The sequence below is a fragment of the Neocloeon triangulifer genome, unplaced genomic scaffold, assembly GCF_031216515.1.
Source record: "Neocloeon triangulifer isolate White Clay Creek 2 clone unplaced genomic scaffold, ASM3121651v1 ptg000012l, whole genome shotgun sequence".
Lineage (NCBI taxonomy): Eukaryota > Metazoa > Arthropoda > Insecta > Ephemeroptera > Baetidae > Neocloeon > Neocloeon triangulifer.
In genome coordinates, this window is record NW_026775554.1 from 18,097,957 (window position 1) to 18,114,375 (window position 16,419).

General features: G+C 39.0%; 1 protein-coding gene across 1 annotated transcript in view; it reads left to right on the forward strand.

Annotated features, from left to right (window-relative positions):
- LOC132196594 (guanine nucleotide-binding protein G(o) subunit alpha) overlaps window positions 1-16,419 on the forward strand; it is a 36,639-nt gene that overhangs the window by 11,779 nt on the left and 8,441 nt on the right. Inside the window, exon 4 of the mRNA XM_059619357.1 lies at window positions 3,502-3,662. Within this exon, the coding sequence (XP_059475340.1) occupies window positions 3,502-3,662 (161 nt within the window). The remainder of the gene's footprint in view (window positions 1-3,501; window positions 3,663-16,419) is intronic.

The following is a 16,419-nucleotide window of genomic DNA, read 5'->3' on the forward strand; positions in this document are numbered from 1 at the left end:
CCACGTCCATTTTTAGCGCTTGCCATTTCCCACGGGCAAATTAAAATATTTACGGTACTCGCGAAAAATTAGCAAAGCAAAGGGCGCCGCGTGCTGTGTGATGTTATGACGTCGGAGGTGTGTTCTGTGTGCGTGTGCTCTTTTATTCATCACTGTCTCTTATTTGACGAGCTGCAAGGAGAGAGATTAAACACCTGAGCGAGAGAGAGGGAGGCTTTGTCTAAGCCAAGCGCCCATCAACATACTCTAGATTTTTATTTGTGCGTTTCATGCTGATTAATTTCACCCAGAGCGTGTCGAATCGGGATTAAGGGCCAATCTATAAACCCAAAGGCTTAACTAACGTGCTACGCTCTGAAACAAAATCTTCAGTAAAATATTAAACAAAAAGGTGAGGTTGGAAGTAAACAAGAGAGAGGAAATAAATTTAATCAATTTTATAATTTAATGTTGTTCACCCGCTGTTAAAGAATTAATCTGCAAAATTTGTTATACTTAATTTGTTACTTTGAAAATTTCATATTAAAGATTTCTTAAAATTGAAAATAAAAATCATGATATAAAATAGAAACTCTAATTTGTAATTTTTAAATATTTTGATTGGTAAATATTTTATGGCGATTTTCTGTACAAAAATAAATAAATATTTATTTTATGTTCAAATTTTGTGCTCGTTTCCTAACAAATTTGAGCTTGTAAAAGAAGAGGTGCAAATTACCTGCCGTTTCGCTTTATTTTGCCGGTGTTTACTCATTTAGAGCGCGCCGGCCGGCGTTTTTGCCTAATTAGCAGGACGCTGCTCCTCTCTCCGTCTCTCGAATGCTACGCTATTTGCAGAAAAACAAATCCTTGAAATCTGCTCTCTCGCAAGCGCGGGCGCCTATTTATACCGGTTTGTTTGAAACAAGGCGATAAAAATAGATAGCGTCGCCAAAATCAATCCAGCGCGCGAGGATTCCGCCCACGACCCTCTCGGAAGCGAGCGCAGAGATCGACACACAGCAACTCTCGGCAAACAAACACTCGCACGGCGGCGGCGGCGAGCTGATAATAGATAAACTGTTGAAATGACAAGTGCGGGAGTGACGTCACACACAAACTGCTCGCCGGAGCATTCCTCCCGCAGCGCTAATTCATCAATGCTGCTTCACTCGCTGCTTCTTGTTTGCGGATTTCTGCAGCCTCCATGTATAATATCTGGGCCGCTTGCGTCACTCGCAAAAACTTAATGTGTGCCCCACATTATATAAAGTAACCAAGTCTGCTGTTTTCCGCTGCATTGTGATTTAGCATACATGGGTGCGCTCAACAATTTTGCGCTCGCGCTCGCGCTCGCGATCACTGGCAACACTGCGCTCGCGCTCTGCGCTCGCGATCAAGATTTTGAAAATGTTGCGCTCGCGCTCTGCGCTCGCGCTCAAATTTTTAAAAAGTCTTGCGCTCACGCGTTGCGCTCAAAAATATTTTTATCCGAAGAAAAAGTGCGACTTTTTAGACAATTTTTTAATATATATATTGTTATAACAAAAAATACATCGGCAATTGGAAATGATAAAGTTGAAGTTAAATCACCAAAATTGGGATCAGTTTTGGTTTTTGGTATAAAAACACAGTTTTTCATTACAATTTTTGATCAAATTCGGGAATTTTTACTTTTGGTTTGAGCGCAAAATGAGCGCAATTGAGCGCTGCGCTCAGCGACCAATGCGCTCGCGCTCTGCGCTCGCGCTCACGATTTTGAAAATCGTGCGATCCCGCTCTGCGCTCGCGCTCATGAGCGCAGAGCGCGAGCGCAGATCGCAGAGCGCAAAGTGCGCTCTGCCCATGTATGTGATTTAGGCGAGCGGAAAAGTGGCGCAGGGGGAGGCAGGCTTTTCCAGACCTTGGGAAATTTGCTTAGTTAGCTCGAGGAATGCGCGGCACAATGGAATCCTTTCAATGGGCCGCGCGGATCTTGAACGAGAACAATGGTGCTGAATATGGAACTTTGCGGATCGCTGTGATTGACTAGCACAGTCAGTTCCTGGAGGTGATTTCTAAAGAAGCTTTAATATTAAAAGCAGTTCCCAGAGTCTTATCACAAATACGATTTTTATTGGAGAAATTTGAATGAACAATTTAATTGGGTCTTCCCAGTAAGAAGTGAGAACCATTATTTAGTGTTGAAAAAGTTTGCCAGGATAAATTTCTCGAAATTCTAAAAAAAATATAAATCTCTTTTAGGCTTGAATTCTAATCAATTTCATACGTTTAAAAGTTTTAGTTTCAAATAATAAATTTTATAGGTTATCAAATACCTCTTTCCTTAAAAAAATATTAAACGAATAATTTTAGGAATAATTAATTCTCTGCTACTACGGTGCTCCTCACCTGCAGATGCTTTTAGAAATAAAATTGCATTTCAATATAATTGGATTTTCAAAGTTTCCAAAAAAAATTAACTTTCTACGCCGGGAAAATCTCCTTAATCTTTAATAAAACTTTTTGGCATAAAAATTTAACGACTGCGTTTATTCAGGTACGCAGCCGTGGATATAAAAAGCAAGTTTGAATTAGGTACTTATCACGACCATTATCTCATCTTTCCCAACTTGGTCGGTCACACGAGTGTGTCTTTTGCGGCGTCTCGAGTTTCTTCTCCTTGCTTGCGTCCTCTATGTATGAGCGCGAAACCGCCGAGTTAGTTTTTGCTGTATTGATCCTGGCCCGAAGCAACTGCCTGTGATGGTTGTGCACACATTAATTACATTTTCGCACAGACACGCGCTCACACATACACAGAGAGAAACACGCACTCTCTCTGCGCGAGATAAGACGTTGGGAGTTAAAAAGGGTGGAAACAACCGAATGAACCCGCGTGCACGATTCGGCAAGAAACGCGACCCAAAGAGAGAAAACTATATCCAAATGGATTCGCAAGCTCGTTCTTCCTGATTTAATTATTTCAATTATGACGATGTCTGCTTTTTACTGGTGCTGCGCACTCGAGACTCATTTGCATTATTTATGCGGTCGTGAAATGAAATTGTCAGAGCCTGCTAACGAATCAGATTTGGAATTGTAATTGTTGCGCATTAATTGGCTGCTGGCATATATGGATTAATTACTTTCGTTTAGCGCGTCATATGTGCCCTTAGCGTGCAAGTTAAACAACATTGATTTTTTATGTCAACATTTTATTATGTTTAATGCTTGTTAAAATGGGACTACGCTGATGAAATTCAAATTATATAATGTGTGTAATTTAATTTCGTGCAATAGAAAAAAGATAAAATTAAAAAAAAAAATAGATCTGGCTTGATAATTTTTTAGGAACAAAATTTCGTTGATAATATCAAATTCAATAGAATTGGAGCTAAAAATTTATGGTTTTAGTTAAAGTTTTTATGATTTTTTCACAAACTCATAATTTTTCAGTCAAGATTAGGCCATTTAAGTATAACAGCCAGCAATCGGGTTTTTTTCCAAATGACGCTAAACAATGCTTCTTTCTTATTTCAGAGTGACGCGAAGATGGTGTTCGATGTAATTCAGCGCATGGAGGACACAGAGCCTTTCTCGGAAGAGCTCCTGGCAGCAATGAAGAGGCTGTGGGCGGACGCGGGAGTCCAGGAATGCTTCGGCCGCTCGAACGAATACCAACTCAACGACTCAGCCAAATAGTGAGTGTGACATTCATTATAACACAACCGCCCCATTATTCCGAGAGCGAAAAAATAATAATATGGCCCCCGTCCCAATTGGAGGTATGCACCTGGCGTGACGGCGCCGACGAGCAGGTTGCATACCTCAAAAAGAGAGTGAGATTGGATTTCGGAACGAGTGACGCAAAAGCGGTGACGTCTGACTTTTTAAAAGTTGATTACCTTCCAAAAGCGTCTCGCTTTGTACCCGTTACGGGCGTGTATTTGTCAGTTCTCAGCAAGAGAAAAGTCTTCGGCATTAGGGAAATTAAATTTGTTCGAGAGTACTTTTTTTCGCGTTACTCTCCAAAATTGGCGCTATTTCCATCCAAGCATCACCGCGACGCGAATATCTTATCCATTAGGGCGCACACAAGGAAACGGCGGTGCTCATTCGCGCTTGGCAGCACATTTACTTAGTTTCGCACTTCTGCGAATTTCACCAAACGTACATAGCAGCCATGTTTGTCGGCGACAACAATGTGACAAACGGCCGGGCAGAAACGCGTCGCCCGTCGTCTCCCACGCGCCCAGATAGACCGTCCGGCGATCGGGGAGGTGAACAACACGGAAAACTGGCACCGACAGCGTTTAAATCCGAAACTGCCAATCACGAAGTTCGAAATAAAATTTCCGGGTTTGGGATTAACAAACAGTTTTTTCCTTTGACATAAAAGCCAATCATTGACAAATGTAATTTGGCATTTGCAGGAATATATGGAAAGAGGAAATTCGGATAAGCCATACAATTTCATATTATTTATATAGGGCTGAGGAAATGGAAATATTTTAATTATTTTATCTTTGTTAAAGTTAAAATTTAATTTGATTATTTGATAAAAATTCCAAATAAAAATGAAGTGTGAGAATTTATTAAACTTTATGATTTTTAAACAATTTGTCGTTAACCCGCGCCTTTGTCTTAAAATATCTCTGGTTATTTATTCTAAGACGACTGTTGAATATAAATCAGGCCCTGTTGTGCCCAAAGAATCGCAGTCTCTTGTTCTGCCGAAATATCCAAGGAACAAAGCCGCGGTTAATTGGCATTTTGAGCGCACGGCAAAAGGCCCAAATAATCCGCCGTGCTTTCAAAGAAGCAAAACAAAAGCGCATCAAAGTAGGTGGGAGTGTGTTTTGCGAGACTTGCTTATGGGCGCGGGTTAATTAGGGACGCCGAATTCGCCGAATTGTTTCAGGGGAGAGAGAGCGATTTTGCAGCGCTTTAAGTTAAACTCGGCGGCGCACGTCGGTTGGTATTATGGCAGCAGGCCACTCTGGGCGTGATCGATATTTTGAAGCCCGCGCTGCCTGCCAGTCTATGCCTGCTCTTCTCTCTCTCCGCTCTTTCTCTCGTCGCAAGCAGCCGCGCCCATTAAGGCCCGAATTCAGGAAATTGCTGCCCATTTTTCCATTCCTCAACAGCTGGCCGCGACAATTAATGGCTCTTCTTGCTCAATTTTTTTTCTTCTTCTTATTCTGTCTCTGGTCGTGGATGAGGAAGAAGTAAAAAAAACCTCCGATGGGGTTTTGATTCAAGCGCCGTGGGTGGATTCTAATGGGGCCTGTTGGCGCAAAAAGACGGTGGCGCGCTGCATGCTATGGATTTATACTTAGGTACAAATTGCGATCGTTTTCGACGCTCGTTATCTCACCGAAAGCAACTCTTGGGCAAACAAATTCTGTCGCGAAGATGAATGCGATGCCCTCGTTATGAAATACGTCGTTAGGCCGCTGAAAATAAGAATAAGAACCCTCGGTAATTGGCGTTTTTATTTTTTTATTCTCGATACTATCCATCTACCTTCCGCGTTGGAAATAAGAGCGAAATCAATCCATCACTTTTGTTTGCATAAGGGTGTAGTTACATGACGAACTCGGTTCTATTCCTGCAGATGAGAAAAGATGGGAATAAATTTTTGTTATGTGAATTGTGATTGTTTCCATCATTATGACAAAAATAGGTCTTTTGATCACAAAATTCTATCGATATGAAAAAAAAGCTATTGGTACAACAATTCTAAATTTTCCAAAAATTGATACCATGAATAATTTATTTGCTTGCATCTTTGAACAAATTCAACTCTTCAGATTAATTTCAAGTTTAGCTCTTCTTAATGTAATATGATTTATTTATTTTTATTCTTCTCCAAATTAATTTATTTAATTTAGTGGGAAAAGAATAACATATTTCCAATTACGGCTTCAAGAGCCTTTGATCTTGAATTACAAGAAGAAATTGTGTAAATATTATTTGGTTTTCAAGTAAGACCGAGTCTCTGTATTATTCTGAAAATGAATTTGTATTGATTGCAACAAAATTTCTGAGAAAAAAATATGTGACTTTGAAGCCGAATCTAACAATTTTTTTCACCGTCACTTCAGTTTGTATAAACAAAAAATATTAATGAATGCACCTTTTGTAACGTGCTACACCTTTTTGTTGCCCACTGTGAGCCAATCCAACCTCGCGTAACCCTAACGTGGCTTGGCCAATCGATAAAAGTGTCGTGCGAGCACACGAGAGACCGCGATAAGACGTTTAGTACGAGCATAGAGAAAGGCCAATCGTGTCGTTTATTGTACTCCTTAGCCGTTCACTGATACGGCACACTCGTCGTTTTCAATTACTATTGGAATCACATTCAAGAGCTGAAAAGAACAGCAGGAATCTGATAAAATGCAAATCGACCGTCTGGACATGCGTGCAATAAATAATTAATTCCACTTTCGCGTGCACCGCCGACTCGTTACTTAATTGACATGTTCATATCCCAGCAAGAGGGGGCAAAAAAAACAAATAACTCCTTTTTATCGCAACGAGTCGATATGTTAGACGTTGCGGTTCTCGGCGGCTGAATTAAATTTCCTAATTAATGGTTGGTGTGTTAGCAAAATTATGTGAATGCTTCGGGAACAGGTGGGCTCTTGTTGATGAGTGTAATTTACGGCCTTCGGCACCTCTGCCATGTGACATTTCGCTCTCGCGGCGTGTTTTATATATTTACATACTCACTCGACTCATTTCACATGCAGCCGTCTATTAAATATCGCCACGGCGCACTCGTTCGAAAAATTGGCCGTGCGAATATCGAGCTGCTTTTGACAGAGGAATGTCTGTCCCTTTCAAAGTTCGCCCGTCGCATATAGATTTCCACCAAGAATTATATAAATGGTGGTTCTTTCTTCAAAGGTGCGGTGAATGGAGCCCCTTTCTCTCTCTTATTCCTTTCTTATTTTCGGCAACCGCTTGATTTATGGACGTTTTCCCGGGATATCGAATAAATCTGGTGGACGGAATCGCGTTACTTTAGATTCGCAGAGGCAATAAAACGGAGGTTAAAGGAATAAAGAAAGAAAGGAACTCTTTTCGTCGACAACAATGACGAATGTTGTTCCAACATTTACGAGTGTCAATCTAGGCAGAGGGAATTTAAAAATAGCAAATGTAATCCTGAAGAATGCAATCTGCAAATTCTCTTCTCTGAAATCATCACAAGGCAATGATTTGTTTGTTTCTCAATCACAATTTTTGCTTATCATCAAGAGTAAAATTATTTAAATGCTTAAAGCAACCAAGTGTTTTGCTACATAAGAAGTTTTTTTTAAATTTAATCAAATTCATTCAGGTCATTTTTGCCTTGATCTCATCTTCAGACCAATCCAATTGAACCGTTTGTTTTTTTTGTCCAGATGGACTGCTTCTTGTATACATCTTTCTTCAATAAAATCATATTAAAGATTTTTATTTTTGCAAATTGAGAAAAAAAAATCGTTTGAATGCGTCTCGGTAGTTGCAACCTTTTCATCCGCAGAATCTTTTCAATCAGAAAAACGCCGTCGGCTGTTTATCCCAGTCGGTTTCTCCAACATCCCCTGGAGTCACGTTTTTCGGTCGCAAATTTCGCGTATGAAAAGAAGAGAGAGAATCAAGCAAGGTGGTGAAGGAGAAACGTCTTATTTTGACTTGGTGGTCTGCGCTCCGTATAAGGAGTCGCGTTGGTCGACCGTCACACGCACTTGAAGCTGATGGCCCTCGTCATCAACTCGTTCATCTCCCATTACTATTTCTGCGCTCGCCTTTCTTTATTTCTTTCTTTCATCCGATGTGCGGAAAAGGAGAAGAAAAGAGAGGTGTGTGAGCGCGACGACCTCCGTGTTTAGAGAAAAACGTGCGTGAAAGAAAGGGCGAGGTGAACCAACACGCTCTCATTTTGTGCGCAACTGTGCATGAGTTGAACGCAAAAAAAATGCGGTCGTTTGCAGCTATCATTTGAGCCACAATTGATAGGTCAACGCAATTCTAAGGGTTTTTATGCTCCAAAAAATTGTATAAATTTTTCTAAAGGATAAGAGTGTATTGAGGCCCTTTTCTGATAGCGCTAAAATGGCACGTTTTTATTATTCCAAACACCCCTTTTAGCCATTCATGTCCATGGTATCATGATTTATTTTTTAAACTTCACTAAATTCTTTTATAATTAATTTTAAATGATTTTTATTCAGACCCGATTGATCTTGAAAACATGTTTTTGATCAGTATTTTTTGGAACTTTAAGTTTAATATTATTTAATTCTTCAGTCACTTGGCAACATTTAAAATTAATTTAAAAAAAAAATGGTGCTTATGGATGAAATAAAAATAATATTGATTGTTCGAAGGAATTCTTATAAAAAAAATAGAATTATTTAGCCGTTTTTAAACATTCTACAACGGAAAAACGTGCAAACCCCTTTAAAATGAATTGAAGTGTAAAACCTTTGGTACTCTTTCTCTGTCAACACGGAATGCTGGAATGCGTCCATGGAATGTCACTTGCCGTGTGCAACACCTTCTTTTACCATTTCGTCACCAGCCCTTTCAAGAAGAAGTAGCAGATCGATATAGGAGTGAACTAACTACCTGTTGTCACTCGTCGAATGGACGGACGGACTTAAAATATATATCTTTTGTCCTACACTCGTCGTGCCAAGGTTGTCCCCGATGCATAAAGTGCATTTTATTATTATCCATGTACATGGTGAATTGCGAATTCATGCACGCGGCGAGCTATTTGCGGCGGAGAGCGGCCTCTTTTCTCCGCGCTCTCATTCACTTACACCAACCAACCCATCATTCAACGCGCGACGTGTGATGTGTGCGAGCCCGAGTCGAGTTTATTCTTTTCACTTTGCCCAGGGCTTTTGTGCGACACAAAGGGGGTGCGCCTATTAACAATTCACGCGTTTCAAGGTCTGCTGGTTGCGCGGCGGCGAGGTCTATGCAAATCGCGGTGCCGGGGTTTCACCCGCGAAACTGCCGACCTGGGTTGAAAATCCCTGAGGAAAAGTGGGATTTTGCCAGGAGATTCTCGTTATTAGTTAATTTAGAGGCAAACTAATCCTCACAGAACGCAGCACTAATTGAATATTTTATACAAATGTGCTCTGGCTGTTTCGCTTTTGACGAAAATTAACATGAAAGGGAAAATTTTAGCAATTTTGAGAGCATGTTTTGCAAATTTTCTTATTAAAATGTTTATCGAAATAATTAAGTTGATGTCTAGATATTTTATTCTTAAAAACGACAGGTTATTCCTTTCTTATTTTACATTTTCGTGGTCTAATACAAAATATTTAAAATTTTAAGCCTAAAGAATCAATAATTATATTTTAATAATCATTAATAACCCTTACAATTTTTATTCTTCTCAGAAAACTAACCAAAATGGTCTGTGGTGAACAAAATTAAATCGTGCAAAATAAACTGCATCAACAAAATATTTATTAGGCACGCACATATTAAAATAACTGTGTAATAATTTGTAGTAAACGTTTATATAAATTTACAGGTAGAATTTATTCAAAACAATAATAAAAATATTGCTTATTTTGTTTCCCTTCACTAAAATTTCGTGGTTTAATTATAATTTTCATTTGTGGGCGCGTCCATTTTCACCTAATGGAATTCAAAATGAATATTCAACTGAAGCTTCATTAGGCGGCTGCTGAGTGTACAGAGCGCCGCTTTGTTGTATTAAACACGCGCTCACTAGCTCAATTCAGAACTCCCGTCGCTGCACCTCCAGCCCATTTTCAAATCGCCTCACTCGGCGCCCTTTGGCGAATTGTTTGCTCTTGATAATCGTGTTAATTAGCGAATGCATAATGTAAAAAGAGAGCGGCCCCTAATTAGGCCGAAACAAAAGAAAAGTGGGTGCAGACAATGCGCGCGGAGAGCAGTGCGTGCGGCACAAACACGCCTCCGCAGCCAGCGGTGGGTATTCGTGTCGAGTTTTATTGATTGCCACCTCGACGACTCGCTCTCACTCTCCGCAGAAGGGCGGACGTGTCGCCGAAATTGCGCTTTGTCGGCGCAGACACGCTCTCGCTTTTGAAACAATATCTCCCTTTCGCCCCACAAAGCAGCGATCCGTCTTGTTTGGTCTCGCCAGTATACCATTTTTTTTCCACCAAGCACCCTTTGCAACTAGACACCCCCGCGAAATTCGAGATTTTTCTCTTCTTTTCCGGAAAAAATAAAGGTTACTAGTTTGGTAATTGTCATAATGTATCAGATTTTTTATCATTAAGGCAATGAAAGATTAATTCTAAACAAAAAATTCTTCCAATTGTGTCAATAATTCTGGTGTGAAAATCTTTCTAGAAATTAGACTTACAAGAAATTTCACTGACTTGCTGGTTACAAGTGGACAATTTTTATCAAAATTACATTAAATACGAAAAATTTAGCAATAATTTTTTTACATGAAAATTTTTTAAAATAGCTGATCTTTATTTGATATTAAATACTTAAATTAAATAAAGCACCCAAAATCTCAGCAGCTTTTAATTGAGTTAAAGCTTCCATTGTTGTTATTGTCCTTTGCAAAAATCAGGTTCGAAAATTTGATATACTTTTTTAGACTCCTTTTATTAAAATTCCTTGGAATGCTTTTAAATGAAATTCAAGCTAAAAAATCATGAATATATTAGATTTTTCTCAAGATATTATATAAATCTAAAAATCCACCTCTTTTGTGACAAGAAGAGACTTTTCAGCACCAGTATAGTCTTGTTTTATTATTAATTTGAGCTGCGTGAAGAGATTCTGGGATTTCTTGGGGGATTAATACGTTTATTTACAAAAGTCGCAAGTCAGACGTTTCATCGAGCGACAGATGTTATTAAAAAAAGGCGTAGCACGAGATGGGAATAAAAGAAAGAATGTTGTTTGTCTCTTTGACATACGTCGGACGAGTTTCTAACTCGAAATTGAAATTCCACGCTCGTCGTTTAAACGATCTGACGTTGCCTCGCTCTTTTTTCATAACTCAAATCGAAACATAATTACTTTGTCAATTTCGCCACGTATATCGGTTTTTGCTTTGAACTTGGCCAATTATGATGAAACAAAAGCTTGGCTTATAACTAAAACCGATTCCCTCCGAATCACGAAGCACAAAAGTTGGCAGACAAAGCGGCTCTTCAGAAATTGAAGTCTATCTCGCCTTTTATTTGTTGCTCCAGCCAAGCAAAAATTTCTCATCAGGCTTTTCTTGTTTTTCAATTCTTCTCCGTCCTTAATTGGAAAATTCACTGCGAAAATAGAGTTTGCAGAGATGAGGAAAAAAATTCAAGTGGCTGCTCGGCGTGTCGCTTTTTTTCAGAAAAGGTTTTCTGCGCTCAGCCGTTGACTTCCCGGGCGCTGTTTTCCGTGAACTCGCACGCGAGGGGTCAAAGAGTGGCCCTTTTTTCGTTACGCCTCGGTTGTTGCGTTGCATGAGCCGAAAATATAAACACGTCAAATTAACTTCAGAATTCCCCATCGGCGCAATTAAACAAATGAATTCGTCCTGCATGCGAACGATGAAAAAGCTTGAATGTGTGGAGATCAAGGATAAAAAAAAAATGTATTCGGGTGGTGGTTCTATACACAGCAATTAAATACGTTTTGAAGCAAACTTATTATGGACTGGGAGAGTCCATTTTTTTTGTCTCTTCAAACATATTTTACATATTATATGACAAAACACAAAAATAATTAAGCGTATATACATGAAATTAAGATTGTTTAATGATGATTTATATTTGTAATTTAAATTTTACTGTTGGAATTTTTTCTCAAAATTACAACTTTTTGTGAAACGCTTACAAAACTAAATTTAAAATGCATTAATTTTGTATAATTTCCACCAAAATAATTGGGTTCATGGAAATGGCGTTAATTATTTTCCTTTACAAATCCACGATTAAATTATAAACACGCACATAAATTGTTGCTTCGCTTCATATCTGATGAAAACTTTGGATGACTTATATTATGTATTTGCTTGCAAGTCCGACCTGCTCGAAGTGGCAATAAATTTCAATTTCAAAGCTCTTGCTCAACTAACAAGTAATAATTCATCCGGCGAGCCCATTATAATGACAATGCCGCTGCAAACAGTTGGAACGTGTGAATTATTTTTGATCGTAAATTATTCGGGCCGATACAAACTGAACTAATAGCCTGGGCGGAAGACTATCCCAATCGATTCGTGCATATTATGACTTGCGTGCGAATGGTTCGCGCGAAATCGCAATCTCCGGTCTATGGGTTATAATAACCGGCACGTACAAGAGTGAGTTATCGCGGCGGCGGCAGAAGAATCCTTCTGCTCGCGACACTCGGTACTTTCTTCCTCTTTTATTGACTTGGCAGCGCAATCAATGAGGCCGACTTTTTGCGCGCCGGAATTTGGACCGACTCCAAAACGCCGGCAGCTTCCCCCGCGCCAATTTGTCTCGTGAATAATGCAGAAAACTCCGCCGCTTAATTAATCGGCTTGATCAAGGGGGATTGATGAATGTAGATCGGAATTTGTTGTGACAGCCAAAGACTTGGTTTGTAACACTTTGAATAATTTACGGGCGGCCTGTCCTTGGTCTGCTGTAATGAAAGGGAGATGTTCTCGATTTAATCGCCAGTGGCCTTGACGTTTTCACTATTCATTCCATTAAGGGTTTTATTAATGATCCAACTGTTGAGCTGAAGATTTAAGAACCCGTGACAATTAAAATGCTATTTTTACTTCTGAAGAAATCCAAGATATAAAAAACATTACAAAAAAATAAGCTTATAGATGGAGAAAATCTGAAGCTCTTTAAATGTGTCTAGAAAATTAAGTGCCACTCCTAAAAAGTGTGCTTGAAAATTAACATCATAAATCAACTCAATCACGTGACTTCACCATTGGAAAGCCCAGTTTGCTGGGAAAATTAGTAATAAGAAACTTAAGTTCCCTGCTAAATGTTATGAAAAGAGTAAATTTTCTTGCATGAGCCTAAAGATATCTGATTAGCAAGTTCTTATCTAGCCAAGCACTTTCATATATTTTTTAGAGGTTATTACGTGGTTTTACTGAAACTGTTCGAGAAAAACTTGGCTTTAAAGGATGCAGTACCAACCAAAATTTTTACTTTTAATTGGGAAATTAATTTTTTTAAATGGCTCAAATTAATAATATTGAGAAAAAAAATCATGAATTAAATAAAACCCGGAAAATTAGCGTAAACAGAGCAACATAACTGGCAAAAATATTAATTTTTGAGCCATTTTAAAAATTATTTTTAAAATTAAAAGTTAATTTTTACAATTAAAAGTCAAAATTTTGATTGTATTCCGTTCTTTAAAGCCTAGTTTTTCCCGCACAGTTTCAGTAAAACCACGTAAAAACCTCTTAAAAAAATTATAAACCGTGAAACTGCTTTACACTTTACAACACAAACAAAGACACTACTCTACACTAATTAGAATAGAAAAAACGCACGCACACTAACAACTATCTGACACTTTCATTTAGGCTGTTGCCTTAACTTCAGTTAGGCCAACTCCTCCTATTATTTATTTTGAGTAGTCCGTATATGAATGAAAAAGGGTTAAATTTATAACATCTTCTGAAAATTACATGAAATTACTGGTTTGAGTTTGAGAAACCAAAAAAAGGTGATTTGCAGGAATATCTGTTAATACAATTTAAACTCGCCGCCCACCGATATCTTCTCTCAGCAAAGTTTTCGCCCACTCGCAACCTGATAGTGACAATTCCAATTGAGGAAAGCTGCGAGATTTCCGTCGCAAAAAGCAATTAGTCCCGCATATAACAATGAGTACGTATACGCCAATCCAATCACTCCCACGTGCGCAAACCCAATCATGAAACGAATTCAAAGAAACTACTCCACGGAGAGCTTCTTTTTGCGGAAACGAAATGCGATCCGAAAGCAGATGAAGCCAATCCTTTGGCGAATTCCCCTTAAGAATCTCTCTCGCACCAGCAATATAATAATAAAAGTGTAATCGATCCGCCGTTTAAGTCAAAATGCGGGCGCCGCGTGCGGTATATGGAGATGCTTTTTTTCTAAACATATATGAAGGAGACTGGTAACGAGAAACAGGAGCCCGAGTGCTTCCTCGTGACGCCATCGACGAACAGTCAAACGCACACCACCGAGCTGCATATTATTAAGATGAACGTGCGCCGTCTGTCCAAGCAATCTCGCTGCACCACTTGAAGAAGCAGTTCTGACTTGACGTAATTAAAATGGAATCGCGAACCAAATTAATGCAGCGCTGCACAAGCACTTGATTTGGCGTAGAGAGAGAACAGCTCATGCAGTTTGACTAACAAGCGCGTCTCCTGTTGCGATTTGAATAAGTGGGTCGATGGCTACAACTCTGAACTTTGCCACCACAAGAAGCACTTGGCTTTCTTCTAACTCCACTTTAAATGTTGGAGTAATCTATGGTATTATTTCTGAACTTTCAAAGTTCATGCCATTTAAAAAGTTGGTTGAAAGATTTAAAAAAAAACGTTTGATGAAACTTTAGTGTTTCTTTTTTTTAGTTTTTCAAGGTGGTTATTGTTTAGAAAGTATCAAATATACATTGAGTTTATAATCAAAATAATTTAGACGAAAAAAACTGTTGCTAAATCATTTAAATAGAGAGCAGCAAAGTCAATTCAAAAATAAAATTAAGTACATAAGTCCTCTTTCATTTTTTATTTTTTTCTCTCTCAATAATTTAACCTTTCACCGTTTTATCTTTTCTACAAAATTCCTCCTTGAACTTAGTGCAAGATTTAACTTCAAAAATTACTTTATGATCTTGACCCACAGACTTTCAGAACATCCTCTTGAGTCTTAAAGGCCCATCAAATCAATTTCAAAAATGATTTACTTTCCTTGTCACAATTTATTATCAGATAAGTAAAAGGAGGATTGAAAACTAGTTTTCTCTCTGTTTTTTAACTGAAATTGAAGAGGTCACCAAATTTTTCATTCGGATGGCGTTGGCTGTGGTCATTTTTTTCGCGCCCGGGTGGCACCAAAAAGCCAATTGTTTTGCCCGGGATAAAAAACACAGCAGCGCGTGTGCAGTGGAGCGCGCAACCGACTATTTCCTTTCTTTGCGCCGAAAGTAATTATTATTGGGGTGTCGCATCAGAGGCGACCACCGCATACAAAAGGCCCGGTTTAAATTCATCATCGCACAGAAGCCGGCGTACGTGCCTGCGACCTGGGCCGGGACGGCACAAAAATTGCGTGCTCGCGGCAATTCCCGAGGCGCGCCTTATACATCAACCGATCGGTAAAGGGTTGTTTTTCGGCCCAATCTACGACATGTCTGCACTCGTGGGCAAAACGACGAGCCTTAACTGCAATCAAGTGGAAGGATAAAAAGAGGAGAAGTTTTCTGGTCGCAATCAGGGCACTTTATTGATGAGCGTGCTGTTTTTCGCCAGCTTGCTGCAGGGCCGACGAGAGCATTTTTCCTCCACACTATCGGGCCGAGGGAATAAAAAATGTTGTTCCGGCGTTATCGGTATCGACTTTGCATGCTCGTCGAGAGAGAGTGCTGGAGAAGCAGCTGATAAAAAGCGGAGAAAATTCGCTCGCCTCTTTGCTGCGTGCGATAAAAAAAGAGCTTCAACCGCGAGACTTAATTAATATTTGATGGACGCGTGCACCAACTTGAAGCTAACAAGCTCCTGATTTTCGTCGGCTTCCTCATAAGGATGTAACACTTTCAATCTTGCATATTGTGCTGATTTACTTCTTAACTTATTCAAAAATTTCTATAAAATGGTAATAATAATCGGAATAAGCAAATGAATTTGTACCTTTACTTTTATTTTTATTCGTGAAAATTTTCCATTAATTGTAAGTTAAATAATGAATCTCACACCTTGCACTTCAATGCAGACAAAATATTTCAATACTTTCAAAATAAATATTCATTTTCCATTATTATTATCATCCTATTATCATTAATCATTGTTGCATGTTTATCGCTTCTTAAAATGACTATAAAATCACAGAAAAAAAAATCAAATTGAATAAATATTTTGGCAGGAAAATAAAAGAACATTCATTTATAACCAAAACACGAAATCATGTAAGAAGAAAGTCTCGTTCTGGAGCAAACCACAAGAACCGTGAAAATGTATTATGAGAAAATTTTGAGCATTTATTTGGTCAGAAAGTTTGTTCATCAAAACTTATTTCCATAGCAGTTGAGAAAATATTGCCCTTCATCTCTGCTTAATATATTTTCCGCGTCTTCTGCAAAGAGCCGCCGGCGTATTTTCTCCTCAGAAACCGCCGCGTGATCCAAATTACGCGCCCATAGCCTGCAGCTCGCGAAACCAATTTATTTACAAGCACCGCGCCGTTTGTTTTATTAGCGCTTGTTGCAAGTTTGCTCGCGGAT